The sequence below is a fragment of the Pinus tabuliformis genome, chromosome J (assembly GCF_031772625.1).
Source record: "Pinus tabuliformis cultivar Carrire ecotype Pingquan chromosome J, CPIR1, whole genome shotgun sequence".
NCBI classification, from domain to species: Eukaryota; Viridiplantae; Streptophyta; class Pinopsida; order Pinales; family Pinaceae; genus Pinus; species Pinus tabuliformis.
The window spans coordinates 135,410,158-135,432,177 of NC_142295.1; the positions used below are offsets into that span (position 1 = coordinate 135,410,158).

At 40.2% G+C, this 22,020-nt stretch overlaps 1 protein-coding gene across 1 annotated transcript in view; it reads right to left on the reverse strand.

The window, feature by feature from the left end:
- Positions 1–22,020, reverse strand: part of LOC149225989 (zinc finger (CCCH-type) family protein) — a 201,179-nt gene that overhangs the window by 17,219 nt on the left and 161,940 nt on the right. Inside the window, exons 5-8 of the mRNA XM_089377373.1 lie at positions 16,560–16,692; positions 16,326–16,479; positions 5,100–5,183; positions 4,791–4,913 (exon numbers count right to left, since the gene is read on the reverse strand). Coding sequence (XP_089233499.1) covers positions 4,791–4,913; positions 5,100–5,183; positions 16,326–16,479; positions 16,560–16,692 — 494 coding nt within the window. The remainder of the gene's footprint in view (positions 1–4,790; positions 4,914–5,099; positions 5,184–16,325; positions 16,480–16,559; positions 16,693–22,020) is intronic.

Here is a 22,020-nt window from a genome sequence, read left to right on the forward strand (position 1 = left end):
GTGGGCAACTCTCTTATCATCCTTGTTCTTTATGTTGATGATCTTATTCTTACTGGTAGTGATCCCAACCTTATAAACCATGTGAAGTCCAGCCTTAAAAAGAAATTTGAAATGACAGACTTAGGACACTTACACTATTTTCTCGGTCTTCAAGTCTTGCAATCCCAAGAGGGTATTTTCCTTTCCCAGTCCAAGTATGCTTGTGATATTCTTCGTCATTTTCACATGGAAGACTGTAAGCCAGCCCCTTCTCCCTTTCAGTCTGGAGTCAAACTTTCAGTCTCTTGTACTTCTCCTGAAGTTGATGCTACCTTATACCGTCAACTTGTCGGAAAACTCTTGTATTTAACCCATACTCGTCCTGATCTTTCCTTTGCTGTTGGCCTTGTTGCTCGTTTTATGCAAAACCCCCGTGAAAGTCATTGGAAAGCAGCTAAAAGAATACTTCGTTATGTTCGAGGTACAGTACAGTTTGGGATTCATTACAGTGCCAAAGCAGCTCCTCTGTTAGTTGGTTTCACTGATTCTGATTGGGCTGGTGACCCTGATGATCGGAAGTCTACTGCCGGTTATGTCTTCACTCTTGGTTCAGGACCTATTACATGGGCTTGTAAGAAACAGGCTGCCATTTCTCTTTCGTCAGCAGAAGCAGAGTATCGTGGTGCCGTGGAAGCTAGTAAGGAAGCCTTGTGGCTTCGTCAGATCCTATCAGAGTTTGGCTTTGAGCAGCAGCATCCAACCACACTTTGGTGTGATAATCAAAGTGCCATTCAGCTATGCAAAGATCCAGTCCAGCATCAGCGCAGCAAACACATTGAACTACACATGCACTTCATCAGAAAGCTCATTCATGACCATGTTCTTGAAGTGCAATATTGTCCAACAGATGATCAGGTTGCAGACATCTTCACAAAGGCTCTCACAGAGGCGAAGTTCACTAAACTTCGATATATGCTTGGAGTTCAGGAAGTTGTCACTAAGGGGGGATAGGCTCTAGTGCCTCCTTCCTTCTCCTATTGTGTCATATTTGTAAATCCTTCAATCCTATCCCAAGTTGTTCTTAAGGGGGGATGTTAGGATATTCCGACACATAGGATATAGTTAAGTTCAACTTGGTCTAGTATAGAGTTAGGTTAGAGTTAGGTAAAGTGTGTTTCTTTACCGTTGTACATTTTGTAACTTACAATCCGACGGTCACGATATGTAGTGATCCGACGGTTCACTCTCACCTCGGTATTACCGACACTTGATCCGTGGCTTGACACCCGATTGGTCCATGAGTTCTATTTAAAGCGCATGGAGGGTCATTGTTCGGGTAATCCGTGCATGAGAGAAGCTTATGTAAATTTTCATTCTTTGATTAATAAATTGCCTGTAGTACCCACGTTGGGACAGGCCGTGGACTGTTTCCCTCCTTGCACTCTGAGGGTTTTAACCACGTCAAAAATACTGGTGTATTGATTTGAGATCTGGTTGTGAGCGGTGTCCTTTTGGTATTCTTTCTGTGGAACTTACCCTGTAAATTCCTACAAAGTTGTGGGTGGCACCACTTGTCCACTAAAACAATCATCCGTTGCCCCTGAATAGTGCCTCTAATCAGTAACGTATAGTACCTTCGAATCCCTATAAGTGAAGCGATGATGCCTCCCTTGGCAACCTGATAATGCAGCTCCTCCCCTGGATCATGGTGCTCCTCCTCTCCTCCTATTTGTTCCTACTCGTCCTCCTCGTCAGGCTCATTGTCTAAAAACACCTCAATATAATGGAAATTCCCTTGGAACACTTATGCCCAAGTGCCCAAGGCTCCCACACGTAAAGCATAGCTTCCACCTTAGGAGGTCTCTCCTACTCTCATCGTGCATTTGTCGATATCCCATCCACTCCTTCTGAGGGGGTCTAGTCTCCTTACCCTTCTGAGGAAAGCTAGGCCGAGGTGGCAATTTGGTCTTAGGGATTACATTCGGCATGTCCCTAGTCCTGGAAATCGCATCATACAAAGTCATGAGCTTATAGGCCCTCACCCAACCACGCAATGGATTTGTCAACCCCTCAACAAACAACATGACCAATATCATTTCTGAGATGTCCAACACCATCACATCCAACCTCTGAAACTCTGCAATGAATGCCTCTATGTCGCCTATCTACCTCAACTATGCCAACTACCTGAAGTCGAGCTTTGAATCCTTCCACTCAAATCTCTCTAAGCCTCCTCGTGAACTTCGTGTAGGAGGTAATGGCAGCATGACCCAGAGTGATCAACCCATGGTACCACCACTCATGCACATCCCCATCTAGGTGTAAGGTAGCGAACTTAATCACATTTGTCTCCCTCATAGGGTTTAGCTAGAAATAGGTGTCCAACGTCTACACCCATGCTTTAGCAAAACTCCTGGTTGATCCATCAAAGTTGGGGAGAGTTATCTTCTCATTGTCCTCTACACGTCTTGGTTTTGATGGCCTCCCCTATACGATGCCCTAGCTATTGTTCTATGCTTCTCCTTTAGGTGGCAAAACTCTCTAAAAGACATAGCCATCTTGATTCTTGGGTCCAACACATCATACTCATCAATCCCCTCTAAGAATGACCTCATCAAAGTTGCTAATGAGTCTAGCTCTCCTGAGGGCCCATTCACAAATTGGGGCATATTGGGACAGCTGAAATGATCGGCTACAAGTGGGCCATCCTAGCGGTTTGTGCTTGTATGTATTTGGCTCCCCTCACCAGTTCAAGATCCACTTTCCCCACAATTACTCTGCTTCCCCTGGTTCTGTAAATGAACACTAGCCAACTGCGCTAGCATGTCCATCATGAGCATTTGTTGCCTTGACAGCTCTGCCAATGTCAACTCCCTTTCTCCTTGTTTAGGCTCTCATTCATTCTCCATGAGTTCTTCGTCCCAGTTGTCATGCCCTCTTGCGTGCTCTACCTTAGTGTTAGAAAAAGGGTCAGGCCCTCGACCTCTACCATGTCCTCTTCTGCCTCGGCCCCTACCTCTATGAAAAACTACACCACCAAAACGAGGTGGCATCACCAGTTCCTGCTCCCACAGCTGTCCAAGAACATGCTCTAACACCATTGTAATATTCCTAAATAGAAATTAACAGAAAATACCAAAGCAATGTACTAGGAACAGCATAATAAATCAAATCACAGCCATGAAATTAGTACACGAGATACCAGCAAAATACTCTGTGCCATTTTATTAAATAGTTGGAATGGGGTACATAGAATGAACTGAAATGATAGAACCTGGGCTTGCCAAGCAAGTTGAGCAAAACCCAGAAAGAAGCCTCTGTCCCAAATAAGAAATGGCCCAATAGAGTGAAATGCACACTATCCAATGATGACTGTTGTTGCTGCCAACTGAACTGTAAGGTTATGCTCTGAATATTTCCCGGAATGCTCTAAAATTTTAGGCCTGGACTCCTCCCAAAACCCACAAAACCCGGAAATGGATTGGGTTGAATCCAGGGGATGAGGATGCCCTCCAAATGGTGTTAGTGGCTCTCTGGCTGGCTGCACACACTACAGGAAACACTGCTGCTAGAGTCCCCCCAAATCCACCCCAGATAAATTGTCCAAGCCACCCGTGGAATTATCTCCAAAAAACCCCCAAATCTCCAGCTCCCCTAGCTTCACAACTCGCACTGCCCAATGCCTGCGTAGTCTGCCCAAGAATACCTGCACACTGCCTGAGAATGATGGAAGTGGCCCTCTGAATCAGCTCTAAATATCCCTAGCAAAAACACCACCAAGTCCTCACTTCTCTGGGAATGGAATTTCCCTGCAATCCGACCCACGAACTCCCTCCACAAATGTGCACTGGGTGTTTGGTTCCTCTTCTGTGCCCCTGGAATGTGCATTGCTCAATCTGGCCCAACAACTGAAGAATTAGCTCCATGGAAATCCTTTGATGAACTCCTCAATCTACCACCTAGGGAGACAGTCGAAGTTCTCTGAAACTGGCTTGGAATCTCGCTTGAGACTCCTTGTGCTCAACTGCACTTGGCCCCTTGTGCTAAACAGCTCCAAGAGATCTCAAATTCAGAAATTCAATTGACAAAAAGACCCCAAAGGAAGGCCTCCCATTAGCATTTATACTTGCTGGCCCAAGCGCTCTCCTTGGAGGCCCCTACTTTCCACTAATTCACACTCCCTCCATTAGCATTTATACTTGCTGGCCCAAGCGCTCTCCTTGGAGGCCCCTACTTTCCACTAATTCACACTCCCTCCCTCAAGGGGTGTGTATTTCCTCCTTTTCTTGAGTGTGGCAACCATTCACCCACTTTTCCTAAGTCCAAAAAGCCAAAGTTGCCTTCAACGCCAAAATTTACAAAATTTGCTACACTTAGCAACTTTATGGGATAGGGGATATCACACAACCTAAACACCATAAGATATATGGAAGCATTGATACTGAATGCAGTGTCTATCTAGTTGAAACTAGTCTAGGGAAATAACTCGGAAGGGAACTCTTCTGATACATGATTGGAGACTTTGTCAAGCAAAAGCCCACCCGAAACTCAAGACTCAAAATCTCAATCCTTAGATTGATTCAGTTGTATTAACCTTTAATTCACCTATGTTTGCTAAAATTGGCAATTTTACCAAAGTATATAAGGTCCATCTAACCTGCAGTAAATTCTGATATTGACATTTTCTTTCAAATTAACATGTTTAGGGACTTTGAAACCAAGAGTCCAAAGGCCAAATCTGTGATGAAATCATGAAGGAATATCGTCCTGAAAAAATGCCAGTTAAATAAAAATACAGATAAAGGAAAAACCTGCACAAAAAGAGCTGTCAGAGGGAGTGGAGGTGAAGCTGAGGCTGCTGCCAGAGCAAGTGCTTCAGCCATTCGCTTGAATTCACTTGAACGCGAGTCCTCCTCAACACCTTTTGAGCAGACCTATAATATAAACATTTCAGTCAAACTACAAAGCAGCATTGCACTCTGAACTCCCAAACTTTCATGCAAAAGAAATGTGAAGCATATATGACTAAATATACTACAAAAATAGCACATCAATTCCATAACTTTGACAGAAGAAATATTTTTGTAAATATGAATAACCATCCATACCAACAAATATACCTGTGCAATAAGCATAACTTCTGCAATTTTAGGTTGTTCCGTGCCTGAGTCAGAAACCCAGTTTGGGGCCCGTCCTTCCCGAACCTGTAAATTAATATCCATCATTCAGAATGTTTTTCTTTTTTACCTAACAAAGAAACGTTATAAGTTATAACCCTGAGTCCAGATGTACCAAAAATGTAAATTCCACATAATACAAGGAAACTAGTGACCCTTTTCAGTTAGGTGTGTATAAGATTTAATTCCATGTATCTGGAGAAAATCTGCTTGGAAGTATGAGGTTCCACCTTTTGATTTTCATCACATTGATGGAGATTTGCTGCTGGTTCCTCAGAGGCTTTTGGCTTGGGAGAGTCTCACTTCTCCCTGGTTGCACTTTTCGATGGTTGTGGAGCATACTATCCCATTATCATATGGTTGATATGCTTATACAAGATATGCATGATAATTCTAGGTCCCCAAGGGTGATAGAAGATATATGTTTCATGACTGTTGGGATTTCGTAGTGACATTGGTATGATCATACGGTTTTATTTGGTATCAATAGGAGGGGGTGTTCTACATGGTTCTCAAGTGATGAGGAGCATACTTGATGATTGGATGGGGATAAGACTTCTTTACATCCCCTTTGCTTATGATGCTGCTCTGGTGGGATGATTCATGTTGCAACTTGCAAGTGTTCAATTTTGGTAGCTCCAGTCGGTATTCTTCACTACAAGTTTACCCTAAAAAAAATGAAAAAGAAGAAATTTGAAATTTAATTTTTGCCTCCAAATGTAAGGTTGGCTCCAATTGTTTAAGTCGGCCCAGCACTAAGAGACGTGCCCCTTGGGGCACTTTAGATCACTAGTCACTTGACCTCCTCCACTTGATACAATTTGGATCTCACCAAAACCATCTGTTCTCTATTCACACATGTGAAGGAGAAGGAAAGGAGAAAAGATAGAAGTTTGACCTGCGTTGACCAAGACTTTCTGTTCTGTTTGACCGAGATTTTGGACAGTTGACCGAATCTGTTTCTGGGCAGTTTCAACGCAGTTGACTAGGGTTTCTGACGCAGTTCCAGGAGGCCAAAATTCACCCTGTTTGACCAAACTTTGACCAAATTGCAGGGGGGCGAAAAAGTGGTTTGTTTGAAGAGGTTTGACTTATTGGATTTTGTGGTCAGTCTAACAAATTTTGACGGGGAAAATCAGAATGTACTTTTGATTAATTGAATAATTTCTCCTAAGAAAACATTGTTGGGTTTTTCCCTTGTTAGGGTTTTTCCCTAGTTAGGGTTTTCCCAGCATAAAAATTTGAGTCTCTTGTGTTTAGCTGTCTCTTCATGATCCTACTATCATTATTACTTTATTGATGAGATTTTCTATGTATAATTGCTTAATGATGCATGTGACACAAAAAGGATTAATTAAGAAATCATTGGAAAGTAATTATCAAACTAGAATATCATGAAAAATCAATAGCAAGTGTGGTATTTTCCTATGTAATTTAACTTTATGATGTAATGTTTGCTACACATCACCTAGGGGGAATGTGTTTCATGATGTTAGTACCATTGTTGATATGTTATTTCCCAACTTTGAGTTAGAAAAGTGTGTATTGAGAGGGGGGTACTATATACGATTTTATGGTTATCTAACCTATTTTCTAAGGTTGGATGATGAGTTTTGATGTAATAATCAATGTTGCAGGAACCCCCCCCCCCCCACCCAGGCTCCAAAACCCGATCCACGTCCCATACGGAAACGTAGTCGATCCACCCTCCAAAACGCGGATCGGGCGGGGTTGGACAATCCCTGGCCTATGGGAACCGTGCAGCCCGATCCGCATTTTGGAGGGGGATCAGCCTGTGGATCCGCCACGAATCGGGGCCGCTTCTGGGCGGAACCCAACCACTTATGTGGGCCCGCCAATCGGTTCCACCATGCGGCCCACTTGAACTATTTTTTTCTTTTTTTGGCTTAAGTTAGGTTGGGGGGTGGGTTAGTATTGGGTTAGGGATGGAATGAAAAGGATAAAAGTCCTTTCACCTCTCATTTGCTCACTCTTATGTTTTTAGAAAGCTTGGAGAAGAGAGGAAAAGAGAGAGTTGAGAAGATCTTGGACGAGTGAAGAAGGAGCTAGGAGCTAGGAGCTAGGAGGAGGAGCTTGGAGTAAAGAAGGGCTTCCATCTACAAGAACTAAAGAGGTAAGTGCAAATCCCAAACTCCCTCATTTTTTTGTCATTGTTTTTTGTATTTTCTCTCCTCCCTCTCCTACTCTTTCCCATTCTTTCTTCTTCTCATTTATTTGCAGGTTGTCCACCACCTATATTCATATTCCAAGATGGTTCTATTTTGGCCTATATGTATCATTCCACTTTTGGTTTTCATGATGGCAAGGGGGAGTAGGATTAGAAGGGAAGAAGAAGAAAAAGAGAATAGTAGTCCCCAATGTATGATGAGGAGGAAGGGTTTGAAGAGGAGGGGGATGATCCTGATGAGAACATTGAAACACTAGAGGAGAAAGCTGCATTGACACCCTTGTGGAACTATGTGACCAAACTTGAAGGGGGAAAAGGTGGTGGAAGCTACAAGATTTTGTGCTCTCATGGTTGTCATGGAGGAAAACCATATAGTGGTTCATATACTCGTGTGAGGAGGCATCTTTGTGGGGTGATGGACAATGATGAGAAAAACGGTGTCCTAGGGGTAACAATTTGCCCAAAGGTTTCAGTTGAACAAAAAAGAAAATACATCCAAATAGAGGAGGTTGAACAACAAAAAACAAGAAACAAAAAACTCAATCTGAATCAAGTGCAACCTCTAGATTTGGTAGTTCATCTCCTCATGGTACTTCTACAAGCTCTAGAGGTAAAGAACAATAGGTGATTTCCTGAATGTTGCTAGGAGGGATGATGTGGATGGAAAGATATTCTGATTTCTTTGTGCATGCAAGGTACCATTCAATGTGCTTCGCTCTCCCTATTGGCATGAAATGGTAAAAACCATCAATGAATACCCAAAAGGATACAAGGCCCCCAACTATGAGAAAGCTAGAACAGTGTTATTAGAAAAAGAAAAAGCAAAGGTTCAAAGAGCTTTGACACGTTTTACAAATAAGTGGGTGGATTGTGGGGTATCCATTGTATTATATGGGTGGAAAAATATGAGAAACCAACATTTGATAAATGTTCTTGTTGTTTCTATTAGTGGGGCAGTATTTATTACATGTCGTGACTCCTCCTCCATCAGTGCAACTTCCCAAAACATTGCAAATCTCCTATTGCAATCAATCAAAGATGTTGGTCCTAATAATGTGGTTCGTGTGATCACAAATAATGCAGCAAATTTTAAGGCAACAGGAAAAGTTATTGAGCGTACTCATTCACACATCTTTTGGTTTGGGTGTTTGGTGCACACATTGAACCTTTTGATGCATGATATTGTGAAGCATAAAGAATGTGGGTGGATTAATGAGCTTTACAAGAGAGGGAAGCAACTCATTAAATTTATCACAGGGAATATAAGGGTAAACTACTTCTATGGCACTTACTCCAAGTTGCAGTTGCTTAAACTTGCAAAAACAAGATTTGCAAGTTATTACCTCACCTTTAGGCAGCCAGTGAAGGTGAGACAAGCTTTAACTAATATGGTGACCTCTGAATCATGGGAGGAAATTAACATTGATAGAGACGGTGCTAATGTAGCCAAGGTCACTATTTTTGACATGTTCTTTTGGTCACAGGTTAAATATGTTTTGCAATTCACCAAACCAATTTATTACATTATTAAGTTTGCAGATTCAGATCCGCTAATAATTGGGGAGGTGTATGAGCAAATGGATAACATATTGGGGCAGATTAAAGACATTGTTGAGCCAAAAGATATCACCTTGTACAATTATATTCATATAGAGCTAGAAAAACGATGGGATATGCTAAATGTTCCATTGCATGCATTAGCATATGTTTTGACACCTAAATACTATCATCCATCATGGATTTCAACACCAACACCTAGGGGGGGAGTAGGAGAAAACCACACCTAGATCCAGAGGTTCTAGAAAAATATATGATTGCATTGGATAAATTAGTCCCTGATGAGGACGAGGCTACCATGGTATGGAAACAATTGAGCAACTATACGCTTAGCACTAGTCCATTTGGGAGCATGCATGCGATTAGAGATCGAAAGACTTTTTCTTCTCTTGAGTGGTGGAACATGCATGGAGGTGCTATTCCACTTCTACAAACTTTGGCATTGCAGGAGCTCTTATTCTTTTACCCGCAGTGTTAAAAGGAACAGGTTGAATTTAGACCGAGTAGAGAGCTTGGTTCATGTTCATTACAACTTGCGGTTGTTGTCCCATTACTGTGATGATGCAAAGACTAACAAAGGCCTTAAGGTTTGGGACAAGAATCAAGAGGAGCCCAATATGGAGGATGGAGTGTTGGGATTAGAGAAATTAGAGGATGCTCTTATCCAGGATGATGATGATCGAGTTGAGATGCCACCCCCATCTGGTCCCTTGGTTCCCAGGTTCCATGGTTCAACACCAACAGCAAGGGCTTCGTCTTCATCAGTTTCAGTGCCACAACTTCCACAACCACCATCTTCTTCATTGCCACCACATGGAGGCCCATTGCCACATACTCTTCGTGGTGGAAGGAGGAGAGATTAGTAGATATATTCACAATTTACTACTTTTGTCATAGATTAGACTTGTAGGCTTGTTGTGAATTTGAACCTTTTTGTCTTGGTGGTGGCCAAGTGGCCTATTTTGTAAACATTATTATTTGAATTTTGGACATGACTAATGTTGACAGTTGCTCACTTGCTAGATAATATGCTTTATGTTTTATGTTTTATAATATGCTTAAAAATTTGATGTATGTTTGTAATTGCTAGAATATAGATGGTTGATGCTCAAATAATTAATCATTGATGTACAATGGAATCATGGATGACATATCATTGATGTACAATGGAATCATGGATGACATATCATTGATATTTGGGATGTTTGTTTTGAATATAAATGCAAAAAAATTATAAATATATATCTATATCTATATCTATATATATATATATATATATATATATATATATATATATGCTTCTGAGACGCTAAGCTTCCTAGATTTTTGGAAAATGACACTTTTGCATCCCCGATTCCAAAAAACGTCTCCACTTCGTGCAACATTGGTAATAATCCCTTGGTGTTTGTGAACCTTAAATTGGGCTTTATGTTTTGTTGTTATCATGGTGGGGTTTTGCTAGAGCAAACATTTATTTACATGGTACAACACTTTATTAAAGTGCACCCTTCATTGGCCCACATGTTCATCGTGATTTCATCAGTTGGTGACTACTACACTCAATCTGTCATCTAGAAGGTGTGGAAGCCCCAAGTTCCAAGATGATAAATTTGTTAACTAGGAGATTGGCCACTATCACCTCACCAACGCTCCTTTGCTCTTCAGGGTCGCACTCCTCCTTTGCTCTGAAGAAATTTGAAATTTAATTTTTGCCTCCAAAATGTAACGTCAACTCCAATTGTTTAAGTCAGCCCAAGAGTAAGAGGCGTGCCCTTTGGGGCACCTTAGATCACTATAAATAGTCACTTGACCTCCTCCACTTGATACAATTTGGATCTCACCAAAACTATTTGTTCTTTGTTCACATGTGCGAAGGGGAGAGAGACGACAAAAGACAGAAGTTTGACCTGTGTTGACCAAGACTTTCTATTCTGTTTGATTGAGATTTTGGGCAGTTGACCAAATCTGTTTCTGGGCAGTTTGAACGCAGTTGACTAGGGTTTCTGAGGCAATTGCAGGAGGCCAAAATTCGGCCTATTTGACCAAGTTGAAGGAGGCCGAAAAAGTGGTTTGTTTGACGAGGTTTGACTTATTGGATTTTGTGGTCAGTTTGACAAATTTTCACTGGGAAAATCTGATTGTACTTTTGATGAATTGAATAGTTTCTCCTAAGAAAACATTGTTGGGTTTTTCCCTTGTTAGGGTTTTCCCAAGGTAAAAATTTGTGCCTTTTGTTTGGTTGTCTCTTCATGATCCTATTGTAAATATTATTTTACTGTTGAGATTTTATAAGTATAATTGCTTAATGATGAATGTGACACAAGAAGGATTAATTACGAAATCATCAGAAAGTAATTATCAGACTAGAAGATCATGAAAAATCAATAGCAAGTGTGGTATTTTCCTATGTAATTTAACTTTACGATGTAATGTTTGCTACACATCACCTAGGGGGAATGTGTTCCATGATGTTAGTACCCTTACTGATATGTTATTTCCCAACTTTGAGTCAAAAAAGTGTGTTTTGAGAGGGGTGTACTATATACAATTTGATGGTGATCTAACCTCTTTTTAAGGTTGGATGATGAATTTTGATGTAATAACTAAGTTGCAGGAAACACTGGCAGGGGAGGAGTTTACGTACGGAAACTGAAACGAAACGCGGAAACGTGGCCAGTACGGCCGAAAACGCGTTTCTGGGCCGTACGACAACGTTTCCACATGCAACTTGACTTTTTTTTATTTTATTTTATTAATTTGTCTTCTAATTTTTATTTAGGTTTTTTCTAATTCCTTCTAGTTGCTTCTAGATGCATGTCTATAGTTATAAAAGTGAACTTTTGCCCTAGTGTTGATATGCAATTCATCAGGAAGTTTGAGGCATATGCAGTTCATGGTAGTGTTAAATTCTTAAAGTAAAAGGATGAAAATGAAAAATAAAGTCATCCTTTTACTTAAATTTTTAACATTACCATGAAATGACTCAGGATGTTTGAGAGTGGTTTCACCCTCATTGGATTTCATATGGAGAAAGTAGAATTTTAGATCTCACTCAAAATCCAGCAGATTTATCTGTTTTTCAGGATTTCAGGATTGGGGGGATTGCAATGTTTCCATTGGATTTTATCATGTACTAGGGTATGGAACTTGTAATTTAATCAAGAGAACCAAGCCCTCTATGCAGGGGAGACTCCCAATAATCAAGAGCCTGTAAGGTATTAGGGTATGAAACTTGTATTTAATCAAGAGCACTAAGGTCGTTCAACTATGTAGGAGGAGACTCCCAATCAAGCACGAGACCAGAAATTAGAAATTTCTCGTGGCTGATTTTGGATATTTCTATTTTCATTATGTGATCATTCATGAGTAAATGTGATGTAAATTTAGAGACTTATAGTTTATGCATTGACAATTGACAATTTTATCATAATGTAATAAATTAGAATGTATCATATATGCGTTATGATTGCACATATTTCTTAAAAACGGGGAAACGGGTACGAGTTTCCGAAACAGGCACGGGTACGAAACGTGACCCCCCCAAATTTTGGAAACGGGGAAACACGAATATATATATATATATATATATAGATATAGATATAGATATAGATATAGATATAGATATAGATATATATATATATAGATATAGATATAGATATAGATATAGATATAGATATAGATATAGATATAGATATATATATATATATATATATATATATATTCTCCTTCGGGATCCCCTTCGGGCCTTATGGGCTAGTATCCTTCCTACAGGCTAGTCCCCTACGAGCAGGAGAGTCCCTCTTTCCTTGTCTTGGACTAACAACGTATGACCTATGGATCATACTTTAGATAGTGAGAATCAAACTAACCTAACGTCGTGACGACTGTGAGGCTCCTATCTACCTACCCTCGTACTACCCTTCGTAGGATGTTAGGCCAACCCACTGACTGGAAGCATCTATACAGTCAATCCAACCCTCACCTAGCATAGGATGGATGTCTCACTCCCCCCACAAGTCACCCCACCACGGACACTGAGTGAGGATGCCCGCGGAACTCGAGCCCGTCGCGGATACGGCGTGATGATTAGCAACGACCGAAACCAGGGAGGCTAGCCCATAGTGGCAGCGGCAGGTATATATATATATATATATATATATATATATATATATATATATATATATATTCGTGTTTCCCCCTTTCCAAAATTTGGGGGGGGTCACGTTTCATACCCGTGCCCGTTTCGGAAACTCGTACCCATTTCCCCGTTTCGTGCAACCTTGTGTAATAATCCCTTGGTGTTGGTGCACCTTAAATTGGGCTTTCTGTTTTGTTGTTATCATGGTGGAGTTTTGCTAGAGCAAAATTTTATTTACATGGTACAACACTTTATTAAAAAACACCCTTCATTGGCACACATGTTCATCGTGATTTCATCAGTTGGTGACTACTACAGCTCAATGTCTCATCCAGAATGTGTAGAAGCCCCAAGTTCCAAGATGATAGATTTGATAACTAGGAGATTGGCCACTATCACCTCACCAACACTCCTTTGCTCTTAGGCCAGCACTCCTCCATCTCAAGGTAGCCTTCCCCAATTCGGATTGCCGAAAATTAAATCTATGAAGTGGAACGTGATGTGAAAGAAAATTTTCAGCAAAAATAGATTTGAAAAAGTTGCAGAAAAGAGTGGATGGGAGGAACACAAAAGGGAGGCTGTTCTAAAGATGAGAAATAGATAATATGGCTGAAAAGTACAAGCCAATAATACTCTTTTCTTGCTGCCCTGTACTAAAAGAAATATGGCCAAGAATATTACAAATGTAGACAACACACAGCACTTCAAGAAATCACAATTATCAAAAACCCTGTATTAGAAGTTTTAATCCATGAACAGAGAAGAAAATGCATTCATAATCAAAGTTTGAATGATAACACACGGAAGATGGGAGAAATACACCAACTTCAAACATTAGAAATATATTTCTATCTATTTCAGCAAAAGAGGAAACAACAATGGGACCTATACAGACATCCTCACCCGGAAGAAATTGTGGGTTCTCCAAGCACATCCAAAGGTTTACCCATTAAACTCCAAGGGAGAGAAATCTCCCGAATCCAACTATAACAAGAAGTGAGGGAGCTGCTCTTTAAATAGAGCCTCTAGCTCAACCTCTTAGACTTACAAAAATAGCATCTCTATTTCTCTAAAAAGTGTTGGAAATCTACAAGCCTCAAGATAAAACATGCATTAACAGTGGGAGCAATGGCCCACACACTAGCAACAAGGCTCCACAGAGATTAGCCTACTCGCAGCACAAACACAGACCTTACACACCTCAATCCACTGTCAAGATCACCGACAAACTTTGGTCACCTTCAACAGGCCTCCTTTCCACATATCAAACCCTCACTATTCACTCATGACAACCTTCCTTCCTTTGTGCACAGGCCTTCCTTGTCCCTTCTCTGTGTGCTGGTCTTTATGCAGATCTCTGCTCTGATACCATGTTGAATTTCACTGAAATTCTGCAACTACTTAAATGATTTTTGAAAACTGAACTAGTTAACTTATCACCAAGATACATAATTTCTCAACAATAGCTATGCAGCGGAATAGAGCACAGTGATAAAGACACAATCACACAGATTCAACACAATAATTTTTCTAGGGAACCCAACTGGGAAAACCATCTCCTTGTTGTAGATTTTATTGAGAAAATTCTGAGCAATCAGATTTCTTTTACAAGGCAATACTGTTTCACAGAAAACACGGTTGTTCTTACTGCTTAGACTAAGCTTGAAACACCCTGCAAATAACCCTGAACCAGCTCCTCCTTGCTTGCGCAGTCTCTGCCCTATTTCCTAGCACTGGAAATCTCCTATTTCCTAGCGCAGAATAGGCCCCTATACTTTAGGAATTCACTCCTAAATCCTAGCGCAAACCTGCAAGGAGTTCTCTCTCTCAAAACTGCGTACAGGATCCTCCTTGATACGCTCTCCTAGCAAGAAGCTTTGTTCACACAGCCTCATGCAAAACAAGAATGATCCAAGCTGTGCCCTCATCCTCCTTTTATGCAATTCGATCATACTATAACTGGCAAATACAATTTTAGAACCTCAAGCTGAGTTTGACTTGTTAACTAAGTCAACTCCTAGTTCGTGTCCTTGATTCAATCAAGTCTGAAGCTCATCAACTCGTCTTTTTCTAAATATGAACTCGCACTTGGATAGCTACATAACAGAGCCTCAATATCTGCGCATGAACAAACTAACTCGTCCACTTCATGAACTCATACTTGACAAAAGGAAAACAAATCGAAGTCTTTCTTGACTAAGGCACAAATCAAGAAGACCTTCTGCGCTACTATTTTCAACATTGACAATCCTTGATTCCTATGCTTAGGGAAGCACCCCTTCAGTTGGGGAGGAGCCAACCAAAAGGCAGAGGAAGAGCTGTTGTGGTGACAGTGGGTAGCCTTCCTAAGTTACAAAAAACTAGCCCTTGGTGCTTGGGACTTTACACTTTGTGGGTACTAGATTTCGTTGTAACAGGAAGCATTGGAAGAAAATTAAAATGCCGTAAAGTTATTTTGAAGCATACATGGGCAGCACGAACAGACATACATGCATGCATCTAGGGACGGGTCAGTGGAAAATCAGAGCCTAGGCACTAATATCAGAACAAAAAAGGCAGCAAAAATTAAGGGCATATGATAGTGCAGAAAGTCAAATAATATAAAGAATACCAATCATAATAGCTTACTAACCATAAATACTGGCCTATTTTGATAACATGAGGAAATTAAAAAAGTTAATCATTATGGGCACTTGCAAAATTAGACCATGCCAGAAACGTCTCAGGAAGCCAATGCCAGAACATTGATCACGTCTTGGGTGTTTCCTCGACTTGTCAGAAAAAATGTTATTTCTCGGTGAAGAGTATTTCCTAAATATAAAAACAATAATTCAGCCAAATAGAAAAATAACTTTCCAAATAAATATCCCGTGTTGAAAACTATTGGCAAGGAAAAACCACAACTCCTTGCCCTGCATTTAAACAATGACAGAAGTTATAATTCTAGAGTGATCGTGATCAAGGATAGTTTCCCCACAAGATTCCCATACTTGTGGGAAAACGAAAGAGAGCTAGAGAGAGAGAAATGCAGTATATTTGTCCAGGGATAAAATGAAGTTTAGCAGAACATGTTTAACTAGGGAAATTGGTAGTGTAAAAAGTAATGTTAAGAAAATTGCTGTCAAAACAGAATTTTTAGTTGCCACTGCGATGAGAGATGCAAAATTAATTGACAATTATGCTCTTCAAATATCACATATAATATAAAGTAAAAAACTTTTCACCAAATAGTATATTTTTCACAGACATTAAAATGCAAACAAACAGAAAGTTTATGGGCCCTTACAGTAAACAGTCTCCAGAATCCACAAGTCTGATGTTTGTTCCACACTGGTAGTGGAGATGAGCGAATAAATTTCTGGAAGGCTGATGCATACTGGCACGCTATGGCTGAAACATTTGGGCAATTCGTAGGTTCTTCTACTGCTGTCATTCCTTCCCTGAAATTCCCACAAATCAAGTGCACCATAAAATTGTATAAAGCTAACAAGACAAGTAAAGTGTATAAGAGAGTACCAACCTGAAATTACCCAGCAGGAAGCCTACTACTCTTTCACCATCTCTTGAGAGGCCAACAGTAAACTCACACTTGTTGCGGTACCCATTTATAAGAGGAGAAGGAAGAATTCCCTCAAGTGTACATGGGAGCCCACCTACCAGTTTGAAGCATATATCTCAGTGACAATATCATTGAGCTTATTGAAACTAACAAATGCCTTCACAAGAAATGGGGCACAAAACCAAAGAGAAATGGTGCGAAGGTAATTGTTACCCAAACCATCCACACTATTGAACCATCGTTTAGCACAGCATTTGACATGTGTTTATTCCATAATATTACTAACGACCCTACAGCAAAATACTCTGATTATCTGAAGACTTTTAATGCATCAAATTACAAGCAAAACGTCAATGCATCATCTATGCAACTGTGGGATTTTCACCTTCATTCATAGTGCCTTACAAAATAACTTCATTTGAGCACAACATAACATAAATACGATTCAAAATTCTTGGCCTTGTGTAAGAGATACACAAATACAGCTCTGATTATTGAATGCTCAAGCTTATAATTAACTACTTGTTGCTGTTAAAGCCTCAGAGTTTTCTAAATGGCACGTGCAAGTTTTTCTTTATCCTTGGTATCTCATGAGGCCGGATTTCAAAAATTATTAGCAGTTCTAAGTTTAATCAGCCATGTGAAAAAACTATTGAGATGCTCAAGCTGTTTGCATTTGCAGACATGTGATTCCATGAGAGCTATGTTACTGGATCCTTCCCCTTCCTCCTTGCATAAATCTCAGAAACTAAGTAATAGGACACATCTGCAGAATTGCTGAGTCCGTATCCTGCTTGTCAGACAAAGACACGCTAGAACATATGTTAGGCACATGTTCTAAAACAAGACACGTCCCAAACATGTGATGGACACATGCCCTAGACATGTCCTACTGATTTGACTCTAAAAAACATTTTTCATTCTATTTTCTCACTTTCAGCTGGACAGAAAGAGCTCTTGTGGTCTCTCATTGTGCAGGTGAAGGGTAAAATCGAGACTTAAAGGGGTTCCAAGTGTTTTTTGTAAATGTTATATCTCTTTTAAAAAATGGAATTTTATGTCTGTAATACATTTTTGTATTTGCAATTTGTTATCTTTTGAATAGATATATATAACCTCTTTCCATGTTGATGTGTCCCATGTGGAACAATCATATCTCCATGTCATGTGCCCTTGTGTCGTGTGACTTAATTCAGAATACTATAGGATTTGGACGCTTCTAAGATATATCTTCGATCCTTCATGGATCCTATCCTCAAGAGATGGAACATGTCACTTCACAAGATTTGTATGGGATACATTCTGAATATGGGGTGGAACTCTATCTCTTCAATATTACCTCCAAGAAAACTTTAAAGAAAAAGAACATTTTTGGCAATTTCAACCACCATAAAACTGAATAATCTTATTAGATTTAACGTGAGCCATAATTCACACATCAACTAGAGCTCCTGCTTAGCAAAGTTATCTATTTACTTGACCATTGCTTCAGCAGTCATATTACAAATTTAGATGTAGGGACCCTGTTAGTTTAAAATTCAGACCCTTTATTTCCAACATTATGTAGAGTAGCTATTCTCCCAGACTAGCCATCATATCACCAACCAAATAGTGGCACTTACCTGTGGTAGCAAAGGGGATTGCCTGAGCCTCATTAAATGTATCAATGTTATCGGAACTGAACCGGTGATTGAACTGGAAAACCCTATGAGCCGGCAACCGGTCGGAACTGGTAAAAAAACCAGACCAAAAAATCGGTTGACTAAAAACACATAAAATACTCAAATTTAAAAGAAAAGTGCATATATTCATGTACATCCAATGAATCCAAACCATTTATACACATATAAGCAAAAATTCTCATTTATATAGCATGTAAGGATACACATATCCAAAATAGCATCGAGTGCAATACATCTCTAAACCAAAAATACATCAACAAACAGGCTCTAGATGGCCTTTAGGCATCCAAAAAAATCACGGTACAACAAATACGTACATATTATCATTGCCTATATTGTGATCTTTGTCATCAATATCACTCTCTAAGCATTAAAAGAAGATGGAACAAATACGTACATATCATCAAAATCATTGCTTATATAGGGATCTTTGTCATCAATATCACTCTCTAAGCATTAAAATAAGATAGAAGAAAATGTACCATGTCAAGTTAAGATTCCGTTTGAGAGAGGAGTTTGACAACCAATGCCACTAACATAATGGTACATAGAGGGCTTGGTGCTCTTAATTATAATTAAAAACTAGTTCCATGCCCTCGTACATGACAAAATCCAATGGAAATGTCACAATCCCCCCAATATTGAGTACCTAAAAACCTGTTAATTCTGTTGTATTTTGAGCAAAATCTAAAATTCTACTTTCTCCATATGAAATCCAATGAACTCAGAACCACTCTCAAACATCCTGAAGTCATTTCATGGTAATGTTAAAAATTTTAGTAAAAGGGTGAAAATGAAAGATCAAGGAAAATGTCACTTTTACTTTATGAATTAAGAATTAAGAATTACCATGAATTGCATGGCAATGCTAGGGCCATGGCTTGAATATTAGGCTGCCCCACTCAGAAAATCTTCTTTTTTTAAATTGTGTTTGGAACACTTTTGGACAAGTACAATGTTGATTTTCTAGTGCAATCAAGACTAGTACAATTTTTCAAACTAATAACTACTTCCAATGATACAATTTGACTTCTTTAGAGCATTACAAGCATTGAGCAATTATATATGAAATATTTCAACCATTAACTTCTTCAATAGAGCAATAGAGATCACAGTGAAACAGCAAGACAAGAGACACCAAAATTTCGGTCAATGACCAGGGAAAAACCCCACAAGGGGAAGAACCTATCAAGCTTTCCTTATGAGAGAATCTTCAATTTAATCCAATTTGTACATCAATCAAAATAGCATATCATTGACAAGATTATATAGACAAATACTAACCAGCGAAATGACCTCCCACAAGTGCCAAGCCAACCCTCCAGTGTCAATACAAAGATCCCTTCAATTGGGTCTGAAATTTGCTTTGGCCATAGTCACAGAAAGTGTTGGAAATACTGAGAGGGGGGTGAATCAGTGTTTCTTTTTCCCACTATTGTTTTACTAGTTAAAACTTATATATTCAGAGCAAAGAAAATGAACAGCAAGAATAAATGCTTTTATTAATATAACTGTGCAGTAAAAATAAATACAATAAATAGATGGTCACAATTGGTTGCCAAGCTCCAACTTGGGCTTTGGTGAGGCTCCAACCTCCAGAGCACCAACTCTACTTCGCCAAGACACCAATCTTGGACTTGGGAGCACCAACTCCCAATGACTACAATCATGTTCAATTCTGAGGCTCCAACCTCTTTGGTATACACTGGTGTGCTGCTGCACTCTTTTCAGCTTCCACTACTTCTGCTGCCCCCTTTGCTTCTACTGCTTTCACTATCTCATGCTCAGGTTATACCATTCACAAAAAAAACCTTGGTTCTCTGTTTTTGCTACTTTTATATACTTCCATGCCCCTGTCCATTCGTTTCCTCTTACATGCTGGCTCTCTGGCTTCCTCCTCAGTGGCTATCGTTTCCTCTGACTCACTTGATCGCTTGGCACTTCGGCTTCCCATTCCTTTGCTTCTTCTGTCTATACAAGTGTTCCAATATTCGCAGGACGCGTTGTATCAATGGCAAGCATTGAGTCAACGCAGAGGACTATATTTATAAGACTGTAATCAGCGCTGCTTTTATGTTTATCAGAGACCACCGCTCAAGCACTTTAATCACCCATCAAAAGCCACCTTTTATTGGTGCTTTAGTACTATCGGAAGCCACCATCCGAGCGTTTTATCACCCATCGGAAGCCACCACCCGAGCCATTAATCAACCATCACACAGGCTTTATCAACCATCGCACAGGTTTTAATATATACCTTAACCCCGCGGCCATGTATCATATAATACACGGAAAACATTATAAACCCCCGCTCTAATTCAAATGCCGGACTTCAATTATTATGCACCCGCCTTTACAATTATCGGCGGGTCCGGATTTCGACGGTCGCAATAACTCTTAAGCCCAGACCTCCGACGAGGTGCGGACCCGATATGGCTTTAGACTCCCTTTAATATTGTTTCGGGTCCGATGAACATCGGCGTTCGCTGTAAACAATAGACCCATTCCTCCGATGTAACGCGGACCCGATGCCTCCTTACATTTCTTCCTAAACTGAATTCGGATCCGTCATATCGGCGGATTCCTTATCGGCGAGTCTTGATGGGTTGCGGACCCGATCTCCTTTAGGCTGCTCCAAATATAATTTCGGCTCCGGATGATTTTGGCGATCGCTACCTCCGATGCGATACAAGAGTTCTGAGGACCCGATATGATTTTACACTTCACTTGATAAGGGACTCGGCTCCGGAAGTCGGAACTTTGCACTGCTGAAGGCCCTTTCCGGACCCGATCTACTTTATACTGGCTTCATAATATTTCGGCTCCGTTAATTCGGAGCTTTCACTTCGGCTGTTCTAAGGCCTCTCCTCCGATGCGATATTTGGTTTCCGGACCCGATATGGGTCTGGACCAAAATTAATATTCTTTCAACTCCAACACTGTCCCACCTAAGGGGAAATATTTTGAATTCTCTGTGTAAACAGAGATATTCGATATAGCACTAGTAAAATGATTTAAGGAGTCTGTATAAAAAGGAAATGACTCCCAAGGCTTCAATCACATATCATGCAAAAAATAAGCGCTCCAACACTTTCAATACACAGTGGATTAAGCTATACAAGTTACATTCGAGAGACTTGATACCAAATTGTTCAGCTACTTGCTCTACGATGACTCCGATGGCCCTATTTGTTTGTAATATATATATATATATATATGGCTCCTCTAAGCTCCTCTTGCTCCATCTGCTCCTCTCGGTCCATTTTCTCCATTTGCTCCATATATATTGCTCCTCTCTTGCTCCATCTGCTCCTCTCGGCTCTGTTTGCTCCGATAGCTCCTCTGATGGCTCCTCTTGCTCCGATATATGTGGCTCCTTTGATCCTCTCGGCTCCGACATGCTCTGTCTCCTCTTCTTGAATATTGCCATATTGACATCAATGACAATTTGTGTCCAACAATCTCCCCCTTTGTTATTGATGGCAATATTCTTTTGCCTTCTCCCCCTTTGACATCAATGGCAAAGGAATGCAGACGAACTCCCCCTGTCAAATTGCTCCCCCTGTCCTGCTGCATCTTTATGAATAGACTTGAGTGATGATAAAGGAATAACCCCCATCTTTTGTCGCAGGTGTTCGAATGCTTCCCGAGGAAGAGGTTTAGTGAAAATATCAGCTATCTGCTCCTTAGTACTTATATATTCCAGAGCGATGTTTTGTTCAGCTACTTGCTCACGGAGG